Here is a 22,600-nt window from a genome sequence, read left to right as displayed (position 1 = left end):
AGGCAGCATAAACTGTGTGTCCAATATTAACTGTTTTGTTTTTTTTCTTTTTTAATTCCTGGGCAAGGGAGGATGGGGGTGGGGAAAGGGAGATCCTTGGCTCTGCCCATGAGATGCCAGCCAGCACTGCTGACTCAGAATGTGCATGGTAATATGCTCTTGGCAAAAGAGAGAAAAATGTGCAATAGCTTCCCCAGATTCCTTCCATGGAATCGAAGGAACAGGAAAGGACAAAGAGAAAGATCATAGAAGGAACAGGAAAGGACAAAGAGAAAGATCTCTCAATTATTTCACACAGTTTTCCAAACTTTTGTAAGAGAGATGAAGCAAAGAAGAATTTCTCTTCTGTTTTGCTCTGGGGGTCATAAAACTTGATGTATTGAAACATTCATTCTAGAGAGAATAATATTGCTTGTTCTATTAGAAAAAAAATGAACTTGGTCTGTTCTGGTTGTTATGCTTCCAGTTTAAGATTTTGTTCTCTAATACGAATTTTGTGGTGCAGGAATACTTCAGCAATACCATGCTGAAGTCTAAAGGTGAAATTAATCTCATGTTACCTGTCTGAAAGCAGAATGTTTGATTAAAGTGGACATGTAGGCTCTTCCATGGCAAATTTAAAAAAAAAAAAAAAAGGAAAGGAAAAGGAAGAAGTAAAAAAAGAGCATAAACTTGATTTGACCAGCCTATGTTTGGTAGATAATTTGTTTTTTTTCAGATACTTCAGAAATAGGATAATATACCTTCTTTCTTTTTGATGTGTGATCTGATTTTTCCTCATTTCATATCTACAGGAACAATGAATGTTAGAGCTCAATTCTAAACCAGCTTTTTCTTCTTTTTGTTTGTCTTCTAGTTTTTTTTTCTGTTTGTTTTGGTTTTGTTTGGTTTTTGGTAGGTTTTCTTTGGTTTTGTTTTGTTTTTATTGGGGTTTTTTGTTTGTTTGCTTTGGGTTTGGTTTTTTGTTTGTTTGTTTTTGTTGTGGTTTTTTGTTTGCTTTTGTTTTCAAATATTATTCCTGCAAGATAGTTGGAAAGGAATAGAATTTAGGAAACTTGCCAACCAGACTTCAGACTGATCTCACTTAAAATGGATGTCCTTTTTTTTTCGTCATTTCTGAATTTTGCTCTTGGATGCCATTAAGACTCATGATTTTGACAGCTTGATGAATACATAGCATCTTATAAATGATTTACAGATGAATCAAAGTAATTACCTGCCTCTTACACCATACTGTAAACATGTAGTTTAAAGCCACTTTCACTTTTAAGAGTTTTAAGCCTCAAGCCACAAGGACATATCCAAACAGACTCACCTCACAGGTAATAATATGTTTATAGCTACTACAAGATTGTTCTCTGAAAAGATTGCTAAGAAATCACACTTTTAAGGTTTCGATAAGCCTTAAACTAGCCACACCTTTTACCACAAGAAAAGCAGCAAACACCCAGCCGACTGTGGGAGGTTCTGTGGTCAGCACCAGGAACAGCTCTCGCCCTTCTCCGCTTGTAATTCTGCTGCCGTCAGCCTCCAACCTCAACACCCACTGGATTCAGCAGGCATTTTCAGTAGTGTTTCAGTAAAAAGAACCACACTGGGCTCTGTATTTAGAGGAAAATGGCTTCCTTGAGAAAAAATTGCATCACTGGATGTTAGACATCTAATTTATTGGCTAGATTACCTGGCTAGTCTCCCAAGACTCTTTGTACAGTTGATGGATACTGAGATTTACATTCAGTTTGCATATTAAAACACCTAAATTAAGGTGTTTTAGTATACAAGCTGAGTCTCACTCAAGGTATGTCCATAATCTTAAAGAGATTATTAACTGTCTATTTCACTTCCAAGTCCTGGATTTTCTCCTTCTCCATAATTCACACATACTATATTATTTTCTCTAGGGTTTGTTTGTCTGGGGGGTTGTTTGGTTTAGTTTTGCCTTTTCTTGGAGGGTGGTGATGGGTTGGTTTTGTTTTTTTTTTGGGGGGGGGAGGGGGGAGAGGAGGGTGGGTGGTTTTGAGATTGTTTGTTGATTGGGGTTTTTTTTTGAGTAAACCAAGTGGAAATCCTACCCAACTACTTTTGCCAGGCAAGGCACATGTCTGAAAGTAAACGATGCAGTTTTCACCCTTCAAGAGCAGAGATGGGTCTTGTGGATGAACACCTGCAGGTGCTCTTCTTATTGATTCCTCTCCTTTCCTTTCTGATTACTCTAAAAGCCATTTCAGACTTTCTGAATGCCTGCCTTTCTATAGCACGTTGAACTTTTGATAATCAAGCCATACATTTAATGCTTACGCAGTTGCTAGAATTGATTGTTTTCTTTCCTATACAGAAAACAAATAAAGGAAGTGCAATGAAACAATGCAACTAGAAATCACAACCAAAACAAAAGGCAAGGTTAGAATAATCCATAAGTGAGTGCCTGTCCAGGACCTGTGTGAAAAAAATTACTGGTCATAAAAGTCAATGCACAATGAAATGCTTTAGAAGAGAAAAACGATTATTAGAGTGTGTAAAAAGAGTGTGCCCAAATCCTGTGACAAGAAGAAAGCCAAACAATTCATTAAAATGTGCTAAAGGACTGTTGTATGTATTTTAAGAACATGCCTCGTCTTTGTTCAGATGATGTGAAAGTACTTGAATCTGCTCCAGGTTTTTGGTCATACAGCCAAGTGACTAATATAATTGCAACCCTTCTCTGCTAACCTGCAAACTGCTTAAAACAGAAACCATGTTATCATAATTGAATAAGCTAGAACAAAGTTAAATACAGCACCTCCAGTCAGTAGAACTATTTCATAATTGTCTTCATACAGGATATACCAGATTCACTGATTTGTTTTCCATTATTATTCTGGATTGAGAACTAATGAAGAAAAGTTCAAATGGTATGATTACTACACTTGATCATTCCTGTTCACATGAATAAGATTTCTCTCTAGGATTACAAATGGAGTGGGTTTTGTGTGCTTTCTAATTTTTCTTCTACATATGACCTAAGTTAATCTATGGACAAAGTAATCTATTTGAGAATATATGCAAATATATACCCATACTGTATACCTGTTACATCTCAGTTTTACAACATGGGTTAATTTTATATCTGCTAAGTATTACAACATCTGTTCACTGACAGAGTATCATGATTTTTTTTTTACCACCTTTATACGACACTTATGCTGTCACAGTTCATTGAAAGGCAAAAATTGTCAAATGACTGAAGCATGAAGAAGTTTCTGGAACTTTATAACTCAAGAGGGCAGAATTTTGCCCTGTAACATATTTTTCTCATCCTTTGTCCAGCCAATGAGAATGTCACAGACAATGAGAACTCCCAAATTTCCTTCTGGATATTTTAGTTATGATTTATTTTCTCTGGTTGCAGGGAATCATTTCTGTGACCTCCCCACATCCTTTTAGGCTTATTCTTTGGTTTCCCATAATTATTCTACATTCCAAGAGATGCGACCAGTAAAAGAATATTGATTAGACATATGCAAATTTTCATTGTTATTTATTACTTCAGATGGTAGTGTAATTGCCTGTCCACACACATTTTTGAGCAACACCACAGAGCATTTTCTCTTCCTTCTGTCTTTAACATTCTCTACTAAGAAGAGAGGGAGAAGGAATAATACACTTAATTCATTTTCATTTTTTCTGCAACCCATATCGAACTCTCTAAACCAATTAGTCTCTGACTTACAGCAGCTTCATACATGGGGAAACTTATTGACTTTATTGGAATTAACCCCTCATTTAAAGGAGTAAGCAAAAGGAAAATGAAGGTCTGCAGACACTTTTTTCCAAATATGGTTAAACCCCATATTCTTGCCAAAATATCACTTCTTGCAATGACTACTGCAATGGCTTTTATGGAGGCAGTGACTAAACCAGCAGTGTTGGAGGTTTGATGCATATTTCTGTATGTTACTAGTCTTCTAGCATAAATTGTCAAGTAGCGATGACAGCCTCAGCACTCTCTTACAACTACTTCCCATTTTTTCCTGTATCATTCCAGCCTTTAGAGAAAAAAAGACACATTCACCACACCTGTTTTGACGTAAAGGCAAACAAATGAGAAATATCTTGTCTCTAGCAGTTCATGTTTTTCCACATTAACACCAATGTAATGTTGGGCCTTCTTGTGTTAACTTCCTATGGTTTTCTGGATGTTTTCACCTAACATGTCATATATATCTAAATATTGGAAATATTTCTGACCTCTTCCGATGTCTCATATAATGTTTATGGGGTTTCGGTTTTTTGTACTTTACTGTCGACTGTATTTTGTAGCTTACATGACATAGAGTTGTGAGCAGTGTGTACACATTTACTTTTTCTGAATTAAATTAAATGGCCTCTGCTTGCTGATGATAGTGCTGGTCTGGGTGTGATGGCACTGGTGGTTCCTTCCCAGTCCACATTCTATTCCATTTCTTCCCCTTCTCGCTCTGCAAAAAATATCTTTCCAGAAAAAAAAAAAAAATAAAATCCCTCACAATGCATTTTCACTGACTTTAGATTGTAAACTGCCCAGATGAAGGCATAGGTCTTTATATATCTTTAATTTTGACATGAAGGCATCAAGTAGCTAGGAACTTGCTGGATAGTAATATAATTTCCTCTTTTCTCTTTCATTCTGACCAAAATTTTCCATCTGTATGCAAATCCTTGTGAGGTTGGATTGCATTTAATTTTAAGTGTTATTTTTTCTACCCTGAATACATCATGGGCAGCAAGAGTAGTTCAGTATGAGGCAAGCTTTGTTAAACTCTGACATTCTTATTTAATCACACCTTACTTAAAGATTTCTCCTTCGGTTACTCCAGACAGTTGAACAAAATACAGCTTCTGTTTTCCTGTTCAGGAGTATGAAATGCAAGGTGTTAACATGAGTCTTAAAAGAGTATGAACTGGCTTTTTATAATGTATCTATTTCCTTTGCTTCCTTCAGTAGTTCATAAGGTCTCATGGGCTCTAATAAGGAATTGCTTGACTCACCACCAGAACAGTTTCCAGGAGAGATTATGGAATTTGCACACTGGAAGAAATTACTTAATTCAGTCATTTCTCATTCTCAGAAGATTTGAAGGAGTAAACAAGGAATAAATGCCTCTCAAGAGTATACACATTGGCGTCACTGTGTTTAGATCAGGAATAAATTTGGTCCAAGATCTGTTACAAGTTATCTTCTACTACAGATGTGTCTTTTCCACTAAGAGAACTCTATTTATAAACAGCACGAAAGTGAGAAAGTGGAAAGGACAGGGGTCTGAACATGAAGGGGCAGCTTCTTTATGAGTTCTGTCACAACTGTTGCTCCAGCAAGTATTTAGATTTCAGTGTCATCATTTATTTTGTTTTGCTTTGTTTTTTGTTTTCCAGCTGTACAAAAGGCAGAAAATATTCTTACCCCCAGAGCTACCATGAAATCTAAATTATGATAATTTGTAAATTCCTTTGAGGGAACTTAATAGATGTGTAGCAGAATTTAAGTTCCGAAATTATCAGCCATATAGACTTGAGGTCAGTTGCTATTTTCAGTTGTTTAATATCTCTATTTAAGAAACAAGTCAAAATTATTGACAAATGTTATTGACTAGGCAATTGTTGACCTCATGCTTTGTCTGAATCAGTTCCATTGAAAATCTGGTTCTATGTTGGGATTTTTCTTAGATTGAAGAGTATCCCCATACCCAGAGACTGTTTCAAAGTTTGTGTCCCATTTCAGTGCTGTGGAAAGATTCCTTACCTGCAGCCTTAGTTGAAATCCAACACTTACTTTGAGGCACATTAACATTTATGGGTAAAAATATAGATAACATTTTTATATTAGATAATATATTAGATAATATACATCACCACAACAAATTGTACACTTAGTTAATATTGTTAACTGAAACTATTCAAAACACAAAGACACAGGTGGTAGTGCTACATCCTGTTGTCCTCAGTCACTTTTAATGGATAGGTTGTGCCTATGAAAGGGAGCATCCATTCAGGTAGGATCTGACAGAGGAAGAGGAACCCATATTTCTGGTTCTTACTCCATTGCTTTATCTCAAACTTTGTCTTGAACTCTTCAAAATTTAGCCAGTATTTTTACTATGCTCTTCTCAGAAATGATGCTGAGCCCAGTCATGTAAGTCATGTAGCACCAGACTGAATGGCCTTTGAGCAATATGGTCTAGTGGAAGGTGTCCCTGCCCATGGCAAGGGGGTTGGAACTAAATGGTCTTAAAGGTCCCTTCCAACCCAAACCCTTATATGATTCTATGATCCTATGATTCTATGATATATGAAAAGCCTGCTAGACACTGGTGGAATAGTCTCCCTTTTCCTTTCTCTCTTAGCCTGGAGAATTAATACAAGATAGAGTTGATAAAAAAAAGTCCATGATCTTTTCCTGAGAGGGGAGGGAAGTCAATCAGAATGGTGTGGCAGTGGGGTAAAATGGTGACAGTCATTTTGTCTGCCACAAGCAATAAAAGAAGTGAGGGGTACCAGCTGCTGCTAGACAAGGCTGATTCCAACATTACCCCATGATATCACATAGCCCATGTCCTAAGTGATGCCAGATTATTTGCAGCTGGTAAGCGTGGCACTGGCTTGGCTTCTGGCAGCTTGTGTCATTCTGTTCTTCAGCAGTGTTGGAATAAAATCTCAGTTTCTTCTGTGTAATTTCACAGTTTCTCTGCCTTCAAAGCAGCAAAGCGGTGACTTTCTCACAGATGAATAATCGTTCTTTTCCACTACATTTAAAGAAAGTTTAAATAATCAAAACCTCTCAATTTCCCAGATTATTGGCTTTTTCTTCTTCTGCATAATTAGACAAATAAATGTTCCAAAGATTTTGCCAAACTGGTTTCCTTTTAAAACTCTCCAAAGCTCACCTAACGCAAATCGCATGGCAGCACTTAAAAGAATTCTGGAGATTTTCTTGGATGAGGTTTTCTGGACAGGTAAGAGTGCAAGAACAGCAATAAGTATCAATTTAGAATAAATGTTCTGTGGTTGTAAAGAATTAAGCAGCTTGAAAGAAGAAGAAAAGGTTTACACCTCTCTATAGGTAGCAGCTCCTGTCATTTAAAGACTGATCTTTATAATTCATAAAACGTTCAAGTACAAATAACAAGAATTTGGTATTAGCCTTCCTTTCTGAGGTGTGCTTCATGTGAGACTCAGAGAAGAAAATTTCATCCTCCTCAGGAGATTGGTTCTAATGGTTGAATTTTTTGTGAATGGGAAGATCTTCATTTTCTTTTCACTTCTGAGACATATCATGGTCAAACAGTGATTGTATGTGTATTTGCACCTATTTTTCCCCCACCAAACTAGTAGGAATAAGCAGAGAGTTCTAATTTATAGTTTATGTGGCTCAGTCATAAGGCGGTCAGAAGGTGAACCAAGGTGCCTGAGTGATCCAGAACATCCAAACAAAGTGAAATCCTCTCTGTTAAACTTTGGTAAAAAAGATTAGCTACCAGTTCTAAAATAATACAGTGTATGTTTGTCAGATGCAAAGTATATGCTCTTTTATTCCTTCCTATATTTCTATAAAAGTTATATATATCTTTTGAGAGTCAAAGCCTGGTATCTTCCTCTCATCTTTTCTAGTGTTATGGCATAAACCCCACCATTCCAATCAAAGAAAAACCTGTTTCTTTCACTTTTAGTTTTTAATATAATTTAGGATTAACTTGGTGTATAAGTGAAATATCTCAAATAATTTTTTCTAATGTTCTCTTTCAAAACTTAAGCTGATATTTTTAACAGTTTGAAACAGTGCTGCACTTAGTACATCTTAGATCTCTGAAAATGTCATCCCATAAAACAGTTTACTTTACTGATAATGAGGTAGCAGTAGAAAATGCTGTCATAGTTTATACAGGTATCATTATGTAAACAATGAATTCTAAATAGTCATAGTGTTGTGTAAGTTTATACCAGGCGCAGCGGCTTGCTAAAGAAAGGTAATGGAAAATACTAAGGTGGGCCATATGCTCCTAAGTTTGAGTACAGTTTATTTTTCTTCACATACAGCCCTAGCTGAATCACTTGTACTAAATGTGTGGAATTTCTCTACTCTAATTCCAACTGTTTTAAGCCTAAGATTAGGCTTCCTTTTGGTGCTTTTTCAAATCAGTGGAAGAAAATACGCATCTCCAGAGAATAATTTATCTTAGAAAACTTCTAGAAGTGCCCTCTGGTGGTGCCTGGTTTTCTTTCTGCACTGTAAAAGAAGTGTAGAACTTAGCTCAGACTTACATATATAATGTTTATACTGTTAAGATGAATAAATACCACATTAGACAATGCAGGGTGCATCTTGGTGCAGCAGTAGAAAAGTTGGATAGAGGAACAAATTCTTAGTGTCATAGCTGGTCTGGATGACATACAGTGAAAGAATAATTAGCCTTCGTTCAAATAATTAAAATACCTATTGGGAGCAGAACTGGGAAGGCAAAAGCCTTTCCTTTTTCTCTGCTCAGCTTTCCCTTTTACCCGATCTTTAATGCCTGCTTTGTATATAAGACATTTAAAGAAGGAATAACTTTTCTTTTTTCTTGTGCATGACCAAGTACTCTCTTTTCCAGCATAGAAAGTCTTTCTCTAGTATTTTTTTTTTTTACCCTTGCTGTTTTGTTTGGTTTTTTCCCCCCTTTTAGAACTTTGACATTTCAGTTGGTGTTTCTTTTCTACTCTTTTATGGCCTGGGCTTTAAGAGACTACTGGATCTGACAGTGTTATAAGTTTGCTGCTGTTGAAAAACCTAGAGAAAACCTAGAGAACCACTAATTCTGTAATAGGAGCTCCTACATGATACTATTACTTTGAAATGTCAATTACTTTTGAAAATCTAGGCCCCATACCCAGGTGTTGCTTCAGACTTTACTTTTTTTGGTGTTTACCAAGATTTATGAAAGAACAGAAAGCACCTGATATTCCCCCTCTCTCTGAAAGGTTTTATATGTATTATGCCCTTTTAAAGTTATTGTGCATTGCGTAATTCAGTTTAATATGCTGGCTTGTAACATTGAATTTCCTTTCATATTACTCTACTGAAGGCGATATGACCTTGAAGGTGATATTTTAAACTAATAAATGAGGAGAGGAACTGAAAACCAAACTGAATGCTGCAAGCTGAAAGGATGGATTTTCATCTCAAGCCTTTATTTCCATATATGAAAAATAACAGCATTCTAGCATTTATGTATTTACATTTTTTCTTAATTTCCCACAGAAACTGATTTTATGAAAATTCTTGTCTATTCCCTTTTGTCTGTGTATGAATCCGTAAATCCCTTTGTCCATAGTCCTTCCACTCCTTTTTTCACTCCCTCCCCTTCACCCAATAATTTTGAGTCCACTGAATAAAGTCAGCAACTTTTGACAGAGGTGCGCTGTCTCAAAGATGCAGACTCCTATGTGTTTTTTAATATGGTGTGCTGAGCACAAGAAAGATGTCAAATAGTCATTTCCATGGAGATGGGGAAAGGTAGAACTTACCTACTTTATTAAGAGGAGTGAGCAAGTTGAGCAGTGAATTTGTATACAGGGTCTCGCAATCAAAAAAAAAACAAGTCTGCTTTTTCACCTTCTCTTGCCAAAAAGTTAGCAGAGACAAGAAGGAGGCATTTTTCCCAAGGGCAGGATAAGGACATAGGAGGATGTTGTGGATTCTGCAAAAAGGATTTAAATACAGAGATTTTTATAAATGCATATATATATATATATATATATATATATATATATAAGGGTATTGCAGTAGAGACACCATAAGAAAACAGGACACAAATCTATAGAACAGTTTGTACATAGTCCTGGTGACATAGTGACTTTGTGTTTGTGGAAGATAGCAGGCTATGTAATCAGTGGATTTAAACTGAGGTCCACTCCTTGAATTTGGCAAACTTCAGCTATGGGGCCATCTAAAATCTGGGTTTATATCTAGCCACTATCAAAACTGACACTCTCAAGATAGCCTGAGACAGAGCAGAAAAAGATAAGGGACTGTAAGCAAGATCTTTATCTCTGCTATTCTGCCAGTAGTGCTTGCTTTTTTGTTTTCCCTCTTGGTGCTAGTCCAGACATCTCAGGTAAGAAGGGGGCCTTTCAGCTGCCAGGAGTATCAGGTTAGAGAGAAAGTGTTTTGCTCCAAGAGGATTAATTTGAACTGAGGGATGGGAGAAGTGCTGGGTATAATTTTAAGAAATGTATCAGAAGATTCTGCAATGATAAATCTCCATAGCTTCCCCCTTGTTATGAAAGAGCTGTTGTTTTTCAAAGAACAGGGGCAGAGTTGGGTCATACCTACTCCAGAAGTCCACATAAACTCTACATAGGGAATGCAAGCTTCAGCCATTCAATAAGAAACTCTTTAGGCTAAGCTGGTTCTTGGCCTTGTTCTGCTGAGTGTAGTCAGTGGAGAGATGGAAGTACACTTCACATGGTGATTCACCACCACTGTCACCTTAAAATGGGATTATGCCTATCTGGAAAGTCTCCTTCAGGAACTACAGAAAAAACTTTGCTTAGCTGAAGAGGGTAAAAATTAGGAAGAAAACTAACTCTATCCCAGCCAAAACCAGGACAATGGGTAAGTCTCAGCCATCTGAAAATAGACCAGTTCTGACTAATCCTGTAGTTCAATGACCACTTTGTTTGTCCTCAAAAGTCAGTGACAAGGAATAGGGGGTCCCAAAGATTCATCCATCCCACTGAAGAAGAGCTAACTAGCTGAATAATATGAAACACTCTTCTGCCCGTGCTACGAGAGCCTGAGTACTTATCCAAAACTAGATGCCAAGCTTCACATGACTTATGTTAGACAAGATGAATCTTACAATGTTTACCAAACACAAGTTTCAGTGCAGATATGGGAAGGGAGGGCAGAATTTGTCCTTTCTTCAAGGTGCCTTGTTTTTAAGACCATCCATCAAGAAGACCACCATATTTTTCTTTTTTTACTCTGGCCCACATGAAATCTTATTCTTTAAAAATGTAACTTGTTGTTACTAATTTCTAACATACTAAGAACAAGGAAAAATTGCCCACTCAAACCTTCACCTTGCTGCTTGCAGTATCTGAGCTACTTCTTTCAAAGGTAGCTTGGGCATTCCTAAGCCACACAGCAATGGAGACATACCGTCACTGCCAGAAGAGGACCCTGCTGTGCAGTTTCACACTCAAGTCACATTGATTTCCGTGGGCATATTTCACCCAGCAGGAGTTGCTGGCTGCATCATGGTTTGCAAATGTAAGGGATACTGAACACTGGCCTTTATTCTATTTAATATTTTGTCATCTATTTCTTTGCACTTCTAAATTATTTGTTCCAAGTATGCTTTTCCAGGCAGGATCAGGCAATATTCTCACTGACAGTGAATTCTTTCCATTCTCTCCCTCACCTCTTTTAGTAACTAAGGCAAATTACTTGACTCTCTGCTTCTTTCTTCCTCTCTTCCAATGTCAGCACATCAGTGCTTTCTAGCGCAATGAACTAATAATGGCTTTTTAAATGGGGCTATTTTTTAGCTCTGCATGGTATTACCACAAAAAACAACCACCTGGTATAACTGAATTTGAAACACAGTGCTATGAAATATTTATTCCGTGTCACTTTCCTGTATGCAGCATGAGGATTTTCTTGCATTTTTCTGGGTTGGTTTGCAGTATTACTATCCTAGCGTTTGGAAGACAACTGATGTTAAAATAATAATCAAAAATAAGAAATTTTTCCTTTTTGCTATCAAACCCATTAAATTTAAGCAAGCAAGGCTAGCAGGTGGTTCTCAGAAGATCTCATTAGCCATTTTGATTGTCTCTAACACCTCTTGTAAGTAAATTCCTCATTACCATGGATATTTACATATCCTTTATTTTTGTACAGAGCGCAACATAGCAGTGAACTATAAACCTATTACTACGTGTCTTCACATTTGCATGGTAAATATAGTTCCTACTGTGCGGACAGACGCTAGCTATCAAAGACAATAAAATCTAACAGTGCTTAATGTGATCTTGATTTCCATTTTTAGTACATTAACTGTATCCCAAAACTTTTCAAGCCCCAGCCTTTGAGCCTTTTGGAGACATTCTAGTGAATCACAGTACTTGTATAATGAGATCCTCATCTGGCAAAGGAAACAACCTGGCGTAGGAGTGAAAAAAAGAGGAGGAGGGAGAAATTTTAAAGATTTTTTTTTTTTTTTCCAGCTCTTGCAATGGTTGAATGAGCATTTTTCAGTAATATTGTATCTTTATGGATCTGTCAAAGCTGAAGGTTTTCTTACCTAACAGGGTTGGGAGTTTGCATGATTTTTGATGAATATTACATAATCTGATGCTGCATCATTGAATTTGTAAGAAAGATCACCAACTGCTTATCATATGCTGTGATTGTAACATTGTTTGACACTGACACAATTCTTCAAACACTGTATCACTCAAGAACTGCCCAACCAGCACACTTAGTAGTAGTTGGTTTAGATTTTTGTGAGAAAAGAGAGAACTTGATTCCCTGCCACCAAAGCTGATGGAGAAAATGCATCAGTTCCAATCCTGTGAACATACATTCTCCAGTGATGCAAATCTGCTACTATCCCCAAAGTTGATAAAGCCCACATTGTTTTTGGAAGTTGAACACCCATAACTCATTATACTGTACTTCTGCCAGTCTAAAAGTATGACACTTTGAAGTACTATCTGCTTTCACTGAAGATCTTATTTTGCTTGGCACATATTCAAAGAGAGCATATTAGCAGAAAACCCTTAGGAAATCATGGAGCTTGGGTCTTTTAACAGTTGATAAGATTATGTGTTTGATCTCAACAATAAATGCAAATAAGTAGTGGAGATATTTAGATTTAGTTTTTCTTTCTTTTCCTGCTGAGGTAGAAGATGGTTCCCATTTGAGATTCCTTCACTACATCATTTTTGTAAGCATTAGGAAATTTGAGAGATTGCTCTGAGTTTTTCTGTACACTGAATAAGTTTGGATAAGTCTTCTAGATTTATGAGCTAGTAAGATGGTGGTTTAGAGAATTATAAGAGGGTTTGCTTCTTTCCAGCCAGTCATAACTCTGACACAGTGATCAGAATAAAGCAGGAGCTGAGCTCCTTTGTTGTATTTACAGTAGTACGAGGCATGAATTTTTCCTAAGAGAAAACAACTCCCATCCACAATGTCATCACCTCTTCTTTCAGCATGCATGTAACAGGAAGTTGGATCTTTACCATTCATATTTGTAGTTCAAAGCTTATTACCTCAAGTAAAAAGATTATCTGAAATCTCGGAACAGTTTTTAAAGGCCCGATTCTGTCTTTAGCTTATGCAAGTAATCACTAGAGGTTAAAACCATTCTTCTGAGATTGTGAGTTTATATTCTCTAGAGCAAAGACTTCAGTAAAGATAGTGAATGATGTTGTAGCAGTTCTTTAGTAAGGAATCACATTGCTATTCCCAGTATTTTTTTTTTTTTTTTAAGAAAACAAACAGGAAAGAGATGAACTTCCCTCACACACCCAGGAAAAATGGCTGTAGGATGAAGCAGAATCTTTTTTTCAGTTTCCGGGCATCACCCTGAGTCAAATTCCAAAATGTACCAGTACCCAAACTTTGACAAGGATTACAGCCAGCAGAAATGTATAGAATTTAAATCAAAGATGTGATCCATAAATAAGAGAAGGTTTAACCCAGTACTACTGGATAGCAGATTTCATGCTCAAGGGAAAATTTGTTTCTGGTATATGCTGGAGTGATTTAGCTGAGACTGAGGAATGTCATCTCCTATAAGGGTAAAGTCTGTCCAGTATTGTGCCGTTCAACTACTGTTTTATGCTATTCCTATGAATGAAAATTATTTTGTTCCAGCGAAAGCTTACTAGAAAATGATACTGTTTATCATTCTAAACAAACATATTTTTTCATGGATAGAAAAAAGAACCAACTATAAAGTGCAATGGATTTCCACTATTAATGTATTTTATCCCTCCTTCCATAGGTTGCCCAGGAATGTGGGACAATATTACATGCTGGAAACCTGCAAGTGTGGGTGAAATAGTCTTTGTCAAGTGTCCTGCACTGTTCAGATTTATCATCTCTGAAGATGGTAAAGTATTTTCTCGTTGTTCTTTGCCTCTGCCTGGTAAAGCTGCAGGGCTAACATTAGTGTAAAACCTCACCTTAGATACTCACTATAGAGGGAAATCAAGCTTTACAGAGGTGTGTATTTAGGCTTTAGTTAAAAAATATACTGCAGAAAACCAGGATGTTTGCATATACGCTTGTGTGTCTGTGTGTGTGTGTGTGTGTGTGTGCAGGGGTGGGAAGGAACATGTGAAAAAAGCCTTCACAGACAATACAACATGAAAATATCACCAACGGTAATTTCTAAAGGGGATATTCTTCCCTTCCATCTCCACTGAAATCAGTGAGACCTGAAATTGTGCTTGGGTATTGGATAACTAATCCTCACAATTCAAACCTATTTTGGAAAGTAACTAAATCTCAGAGTTGGTTCTGTTCATGCCTAAGGAGAACATAGGCATGAGATGACCAATATGAGGAGCTCCTATGCTGGGAGTCAGTGGGAATTAAAGATTCTTGGAGAGATGCAAAAAATCTGTGCATTGGTGCACAGAAATGAGACATCACCATCCTTCTGCCCCTTGCAGCTGGCATCAGCAAATGAAAGATTAGAAATTTGGGCTGTTTCTGCTTCTAGCATGTATTGATGCCTAACAGATTTGTCCCTTGTCTTGCAAAAAATACTGCAGATGGTCAGGTAGGTTTTTGTGTTTTCTTTTCTCTCTTTCTCCTACCCTTTGAAGCTTGGACCAAAAGTCCCATGTGCTCACCATGCCTGGTATCTAAACCCTATTTGACTCCAGCTCCAATCCTTATAACAACCTAGCTGCTGCTCTCAAATGAGTTGTTACTAAAAGGAGAACCTACCTTAATAGTGGTAATACTATTTTACCTAATTATTAATATTACCTAGTGCTTTTTAGTGGGAAGAATCCCTGTGCAAGCTGCTATTTGCATACTAAAACCCCCTTGTCCTTCCTCAATTTTCTTAACCTTTGAAATGCATGAAAATATGTCAGGTAATGACACCGTGTGTAGACCAGAGGAAATAACTTAAGTTGTTTCCAGCAGCTACATGGAATGATCAGATGTTCTCTCAAAATTCTTTTTTTTTTTTCTCCCATGGTTTCATGAATTTATTTTCACAGGTGAATGACTGAAGGAGGCTAAGTTTTCCCATCAGTGTTAGCTAACAACAAGCCTTTGCTGATAATTAACAGTTTTGTCCATCTCCTCCCAGTACCCATCTAGGCTACTGCAGATCACTTAATTATCACTGCTCATTGAGGAACAAATTAATCAGTGTCCCCCAGGATCCTTTCTTCCCAAAGATTATTTTACCAATGAATTATTCATTTACAGTCTTGAATCCAAAATCCACCTTCTCTGCATTGCCACACACAGAGCACAATTTGTGGGAGACTGTTTCATACGCAGCTCCAGGAATGCTGAAATCCTCAGCTTTAAATACATCCATTTGAACTATCCAGACACTAAATCAAGTGAAAATGCTCTTTTGAAATGGAATTTAAGGGTAATCATCACCTCACCTAAACTGACTTATGTAAAACTTGAGGTTTTTCTCCATATGAGTCCTCTAGACTCCATCTGTAATCAGTGGAGAGTAAGAGACCCACAGAAGGCAATTCATGTTATTCTAACAGACCCAAGGTGAATCATACCTTGGAAATACTACCTCTCTTTATCCAGCAAGTACTAAGGGCAGTTCACTCAAACTAGGCACCTAATTTTTGAATGGGGAAAGATAAGTCCCTCTTTAAATTATCAGGTATAAAAACATAATTACTCCTGTAATTTTATGTGCTTTAATTATAGGCAATATAATTAAACATAATCTTTACTGCTCTAATACTAGTTCAGTATTGACTCGGTGTGTAAAATGCCACTTACTGAGCCATGTATGTTTAGGGATAATAGAAAAGACGGGACATCAGCGTCCAGTAGGGTTTGTATCTGACATGGGTAAGGAAATATTCTTCCCTCTTTAAAATGTTTTTTTCTTTTTTGGTTGGTTTTTTTTTTTTGGTTGTTTGGGATTTTTTTTTTCAGTTCTCCATGACTTATAATCAATTTTTGTTGATTACTTGTCATTCAGCCTTATTGTCAAACCAATTCTAGTGACTCTTTGCACAGGATATGCACTCAACCAAAAGTTTTCACTGTCTAGTTATCAGTGACGCTTTCAGCCTGCAGGCAAAGTACTTTTCTGTTATTTATTGTGCATCAGCAGATGGCTGATATATTATTATCTTCTGATATAACTGCAGGAGGCCTGTTGCTCAAGATAAGCCAAATTTCTATTAGGACCCCTCCTTTTCAGTGGCTTGTAATCTGCACCCCCTACATGCCCTCAAGCTGCATTGTGCTAACATATGATTACATAACACTTTTCTCTCTCTGCCTGGTTTGGATGCAATGCTCAGAGATATTGCTGGTTTGATACTATGGAGAGAAGTGTTGTGTTCATCTACAGCACAGGAAATGTTTCATTTGCCAACCTGTCAACACACTTCTGCCATAGACCTTTTAATTATTCTTTATTTCAGAGGATATTTCTGCTGCTTCTATTTATATCCAACACAAATATGTTAACTTTTCATTTTTAATGATGAAATTTATTTTCCCTGGTGCTGTCATTTCTGAAGTAACTAAGGCTAGGAGGGCTCTTGAGAAATCATAGAATCACAGAATAGTGTAGGTTGCAAGGGACCTTTAAAAATCATCTAGTCCAACCCCTTGCAATTGAGCAGGGGCACCTTCAGCTAGATAAAGTTGCTCAGAACCCTGTCCATCCTGACGTTAAATGTTTCCAGGGATGGAGCATCTACTACCTCCATGGGCAATCCATTCCAGTGTTTCACCACTCCCATTGTAAAATAATTCTTCCTTAAATCTGGCCTAAATCTACTGTCTCTTAGACTAAAACCATTACCCCTTGTCCTATCACTACACACCCTTTGAAAAAGTTTGTCCCCATCTTTCTTAAAAGCCCTCTTTAAGTGCTGAAAGGCTGCAATAAAGTCTCTCTGAAGCCTTCTCTTTTCCAGGCTGAACAGCCCCAACTCTTTTCAGCTTTTCCTCTTAGGAGAGGTGTTTCATCTCTGATCATTTTGGTGGCCCTCCTGTGGACCCACTGCCTCATGGCCATGTCTTCCCTGTGCTGAGGACTCCAGAGCTGGACATAGTACCCTAGGTGGCGTCCTACCAGAGCAGAGCAGAGGGGAACAATCATCTCTTTCAACCTTATGACCACACTTGTTTTAATGCCCAGGATACAGTTGGCATTTTGGACTGAAAGTGCACTTGATTCCACTGTCTGTGTCGTTGGTGAAGATATTGAAAAGTACTGGTCCCAGTATTGACCCCTAAGGGTCACCACTAGTCAGCAGCCTCCATCTGGACATTTAGCTGTTGACCACTACCTTCCAGATATGACCATTCAGCCAAGTCCTCAGCCACCAAGCAGTTCTTTCATCAAATACCTCTCCAATTTAGAGAGAAGGATGTTGTGGGGAGCCATGTCAAAGGCCTTACAGAAGTCCAGAGAGATGACATATCTAGCTCTTCCCCTGTCTACTTATGTAGTCACTCCACCATAGAAGGACACTAGGTTGGTCAAGCAAGACTTTCTTGGTAAGGCCTTGCTGGCTGTGTTGAATAAACTCCCAGTCCCCCATGTGTCTTAACATAGCTTCTAGGAGGATATGTTCCATGATCTTCCCAGACACAGAGGTGAGGCTGACAGGTTGGTAGATCCCAGGGTCCTCCTTTCTAGTCTTTTTACAAATGGGTGTGATACTGCCCTTTTTCCAGTCACCGGGGACTTTACCTGACCACCATGTCTTGTCAAATATCATGGAGAATGGCTTGGCAACTGCATCAGCCAGTTCCCTCAGGACTCTGGGATGCATCTCATCAGGTACCATAGACTAGTGGCTCCTCACGTGGTCTTCAACCTGATCTCTTACGGTGGGAGGGACTTTGCTCCTCCAGTCTCTGTCTTGCAGTCCATCCACTTGAGAGGTATGGGAGGAGAGGTTGCCAGTGAAGACTGAGGCAAAAATGTTGTTCAGGACCACAGGCTTTCACTCCTCCATTGTTACAAGTTTGCCAGTTATGCTCATCAAGGGGGTGCACTTTCTTTGACCTTCCTTTGCTGGCTGACATACCTGTAGAAACTCTTATTCTTTGCATCCCTTGCCAAGTTCAGCTCCAGCTGTTCCTTCGCCTTTCTGACCCCATCCCTCCACAACCAGGCAGCATCCCTATTCCCTTCCCAGGATACCTGTTCCTGCTTCCACTGTGTGTCCATTTCCTTCTTGCTCTTTAGTTTGACACAGACATGCCAGCCTCTTTCCACCTTTACCCGATTTCTTATGTTGGGATCACAAGCTCCTGTGCTCTGTGGAAAGTTTCCTTAAAGATCTGCTAGCACTTTTTACTCCCTTGTCCCTAATGGCAGTTTCACAGGAAGTCCTATTGACTAATTCCTTGAAGAGCTGGAATTTTGCTTTCCTAGACTTTCCACTCCTGATGTTACTCTTTGCCTGACCCGTATCCCTTAGGACTACAAGCTCCACTAGTGCGTGATCACTGCAGGCCAGCCTGCCTCCAATCTTGATGTCACTGATGTCAGCTAACCCATCTCCTTCACTGAAGATGAGGTTAACCTGATACAGTCTGTTCCAGTGTTTAACTAATCTGCTACCTGTTAAGAGGAAAGACTTTTATCCTTTTTTTTTTAATAAAAAGTAATTAGTTTTAGAAAAAGAATTTTAAAAAAAAGAAAAGCTCATAATGGGATGTGTATAAAATAACATTTTAAAATTATTTTCCTAGGGACTACAGACCTGTTCACATTCTGTACTTTAGATTTGACCTGTAGCAGTGTGATAGTATGACCCTAAGGGAGGAGTAGTCAGTCCAGTGTAAACATATGTACTGCTTTATTTATCTTCTTACAGGATCACTAACAAAAGGGACAGCTGTTACCTCTTGTAGTGATGGGTTTGAGGGGGTTTTGGACATCTGTTCAGTAGGAACAAAAGCAAGATTCATAATTCATTCGATAAACAAATAAACATTTAATCTGGAGTAGTTTGAAATCTCTACAGATCCAGCTGGATTTGCACCAGTGACCCCAAGGTGGAAATATCTATATCCACAATCACTCTCTTGGGTGAATCAGAAGGAGTTTTCACTATGATTGGTGCTAATTCTCATTAGACAAGTATATCTGTTTCAATGAGGGCTTAATGAAAAAAGAATAATTTTATGATGGTTCTTAAAATAAAGGATTAATCGATAACTAAAATGTTTCTAAGACATGGCTAATCACATTTATGGATTGTTATAGTGTTTTCTGGCTGTTGCTATGTTTCTAGAATATATAACTAGGCTAGGCATTGATATTAATATTTATGAATAGCATATTCTTAATGCAGCAGCATTTTTGTATGTTCATAAATAATTTTTAAAAACAGTAGGAATAACTTCAAATTATACTTTTAAAAGATTTTCTGGTGAAGCACTGAAGCACCTGTAAGTATAGCTGCTTGTATAACAGCAGCCAAACCATATGATATGCTAATCTTAAAGAGGGGGTAGGGGTTAATTATCTCACTTGGCTTTAAATGTCTAAAAGTTATATGTGTAAGTCTGAACTGATCATATGGATTTCTGGTTCAGTAGATGGAAAGTAATAAGCACTTGTAGCTGTTTGATCTGACCTATCTCAAATGCTTATCTTGAGTTTAATTAAGTCACTGGAGGAGGCTGTTCGTTTTATGAATTTCAGAAAGGAATTTGGCTTCCTTGACTTGGTTGTCTGATTTCCATATGCATTAAAAGTGAAAAAGAAAAAAGAGAGTCTACAAAAAAAAAATTAAGCAAATAAAACAGTCACATGGAGAGATGCTTTGGCAAAAAACCAAAAACAAACTATGGATTTAGCTTAAATTACCAGCTGTTGCTGGTTTTAATTTGAAAATACACTCTAACCTTCACTTCAGTTGAACTGAGAACTAACATTTGAACTGCTGGCAACATCATACAGAAAGCCTAATGTTAAATAGCATGCTATGTGGTGGCTGACACTTCCTTGTAAAATTTCATTTCACTTCTCTGATCCTTCAAGATCACCAGAATTTTTCATTTCCTGCAGACTGTGAGCAAAAAGGTATTTTTTTAAATCACTCCACACGAGAAAAACATTAGTTCCTGAGTTTTTTCTAATCTAGTAGGTTAAGGTTTTACAGTGGCTTTTAATTTCTTTTCCTTTTCAACATTAATTTCTTTCATTGGTATCTATTAATTCAGTTCTATTTTCATCAGGAGCTGTAGCTTCCATGATGTTGCTGTTGTATATTATGCCTTCTCCAGTGGCTTTCCAGTACCACCTCTAGAGACAACCACTCTAGAAAGGGGGATATTTAAAGCATTCTAAGGTATCTTTACAAAGGAGTTAAAAAAAAACATGTGTTAAGCTATGATGTTGCATTTCAGTGTGACATAACAAGACCTAAAGATGGCCTCAACACAGTGATCTGCACTCCTGGATGGAAAATTTTCTGGTTTGTTCTTTTCCACTTTTTTTTCCAGACAAAGGTGAGGCTGCCTAGCAGTGGAAATCTACAGAAGCTAAGACTGTGCTTTTCTTTCTTTGTCCTGCACAGCTGAGTTATTCTGGAACCTATAAAGTGCATTACTTCAATGAACCAATGGCCAGATCAGAAATGAGCATATTTATAGATCTTTGATTTGCAGTAAAAACTAATACAAATTATAATAGGCAGTTTGTGATGCTCCACGTTGCAAAAACACCTTCATTCACAAATCCAAATAATAAATATGATTAGCTTTTACTGAATCTTCCAGCAATTCAGAATGTTTATCTTGTGCTCAGTTCTAGGACACTACCTGCTACACTCAACAGACCATTACTACGAAGCATGGTTTACTATGTGAAACAGAGAAAATACACATAATTTTCACCAAAATAAAAAGCATTCTATGTTGATACCAGGATTAAGGGGTCCTAATTAAAATTCAGTAGAATAAAGAATGTATCTGGGTGTTACAGAGTTTAAGAGTAAATTATATCCTATGTTCACATTTTTGAACTGAAGTATTTGGCTTGCTGCTACACTTGAAGTTATGACTTTAGTGCTTAGCCAATGAGCTTTATTGTCCCTGAGAACAAGAAAATGAAAATAGTCTATTACTGAAAATAGTCTATTACTGATCCCATTAAAAACACTGAAACACTCAAGTACTGTGTTGTAAGAACACCAAGCCTCATATATTCTGTACTAGATATGTCATGGGCGGATAACAGGATTTGTGAATGCAGGGTTAATTGGATTTGGGAACTCATCTGTGGCTTCTTTTCTCCTGTCCGAGTTTAGATCTTATCCCTAATCAGAATAAGATGACAAGAGAAGAGTTAATGAGAGGGGAAGTTATACTACATGTTCATATGTAGAAAGCCCTTCTATGTAATTTCTGGGGAAACAGTCCTGATAAAGTCTTTTAAGTACTGACGGCATACCACTGTGAAACTGGTGCATACTCCCAAACTGGGTGAAAAAACAATAAAGTCATTTTCTTCCCAAGGTGAAATCTATTGAAAATATTTGCAAGTTAACATTTCTATTACTTTGAGGTATATTGTTTTATATAGACAAAAAGACAAGGTGACTGTTAAAGATCAGGGGCCTTCTAAACAACAAAATGTATCTGGAAGATTGTGCTCTTACTTTCTGCTGAAGTAGAAGATGTGGGTTTTCTTTGCTACTAGCTGAAATTAAGGTCAGCATTGCAGCAGACTGAAATTGGAAATTGCATTTGCCTGTCAAGTAGGCAAGGCAATAGATCAATGCAAAGGTCTTGATTTCCATTCAAGTATATCTCACCCTTGGTTGGTATTTAAGCATCCTACATGTAAACCGAGGGGAGAAACAGACATGACCCATCCTATGGCATTTTCATCATGGGAATAATAAGGAGCCATCAGAGCTTAATGCATACCTTAGTTTCATCCTTCACTTCATAAGAAATCCTATGTAGCATTCAAAAGCAAGCTAAATGCAAAGGTGTCTGCTTTATATGTATTATATATACAAACATATATACATCAGCTAAAGTTCTGGACAGCTTTCAAAGCTGTCTGCAAATTGCCTATGTGTTATTGTTGCTTAGTGTTCAGCAAGCCTTAGGAAGAACTGTGACATAAGGAATGAGCACAAAAGACCTACCAAGTGTTGATGTTAAAAATAATAAGCCTTCCCAATAACCAGGCTAATAGTGCTATGGGATAACAAGCCTTTTCCTGCTGGTTTTCATCCCTCGGTTTTCCACAGGCAGTAAAGCCATGGGATTACTTCAGCTTTTCCAAAGCGAGGAGGACAAGCTATAATTAAGCATGTCTCCTCAGTCACAGCATCACAAAGTCTATCTGCAATGCAGAGGGAAATGGGAGGA

General features: G+C 37.6%; 1 protein-coding gene across 11 annotated transcripts in view; it reads left to right on the top strand.

The window, feature by feature from the left end:
- The window catches only part of ADCYAP1R1 (ADCYAP receptor type I), a 137,937-nt gene that overhangs the window by 65,543 nt on the left and 49,794 nt on the right, over positions 1–22,600 (top strand). For all 11 annotated transcript variants that reach the window (XM_057398930.1, XM_057398934.1, XM_057398941.1 and 8 more), the window contains one exon: positions 14,013–14,120. In XM_057398930.1, coding sequence (XP_057254913.1) covers positions 14,013–14,120 — 108 coding nt within the window. The remainder of the gene's footprint in view (positions 1–14,012; positions 14,121–22,600) is intronic.

The sequence above is a fragment of the Pezoporus wallicus genome, unplaced genomic scaffold (genome assembly GCF_028554395.1).
Source record: "Pezoporus wallicus isolate ANWC-B61680 ecotype Strahan unplaced genomic scaffold, APGP_CSIRO_Pwel_v1 contig_3487, whole genome shotgun sequence".
NCBI classification, from domain to species: Eukaryota; Metazoa; Chordata; class Aves; order Psittaciformes; family Psittacidae; genus Pezoporus; species Pezoporus wallicus.
The sequence above is the reverse complement of the archived record's forward strand: the minus strand, read 5'-3'. Positions and strand labels throughout refer to the sequence as shown.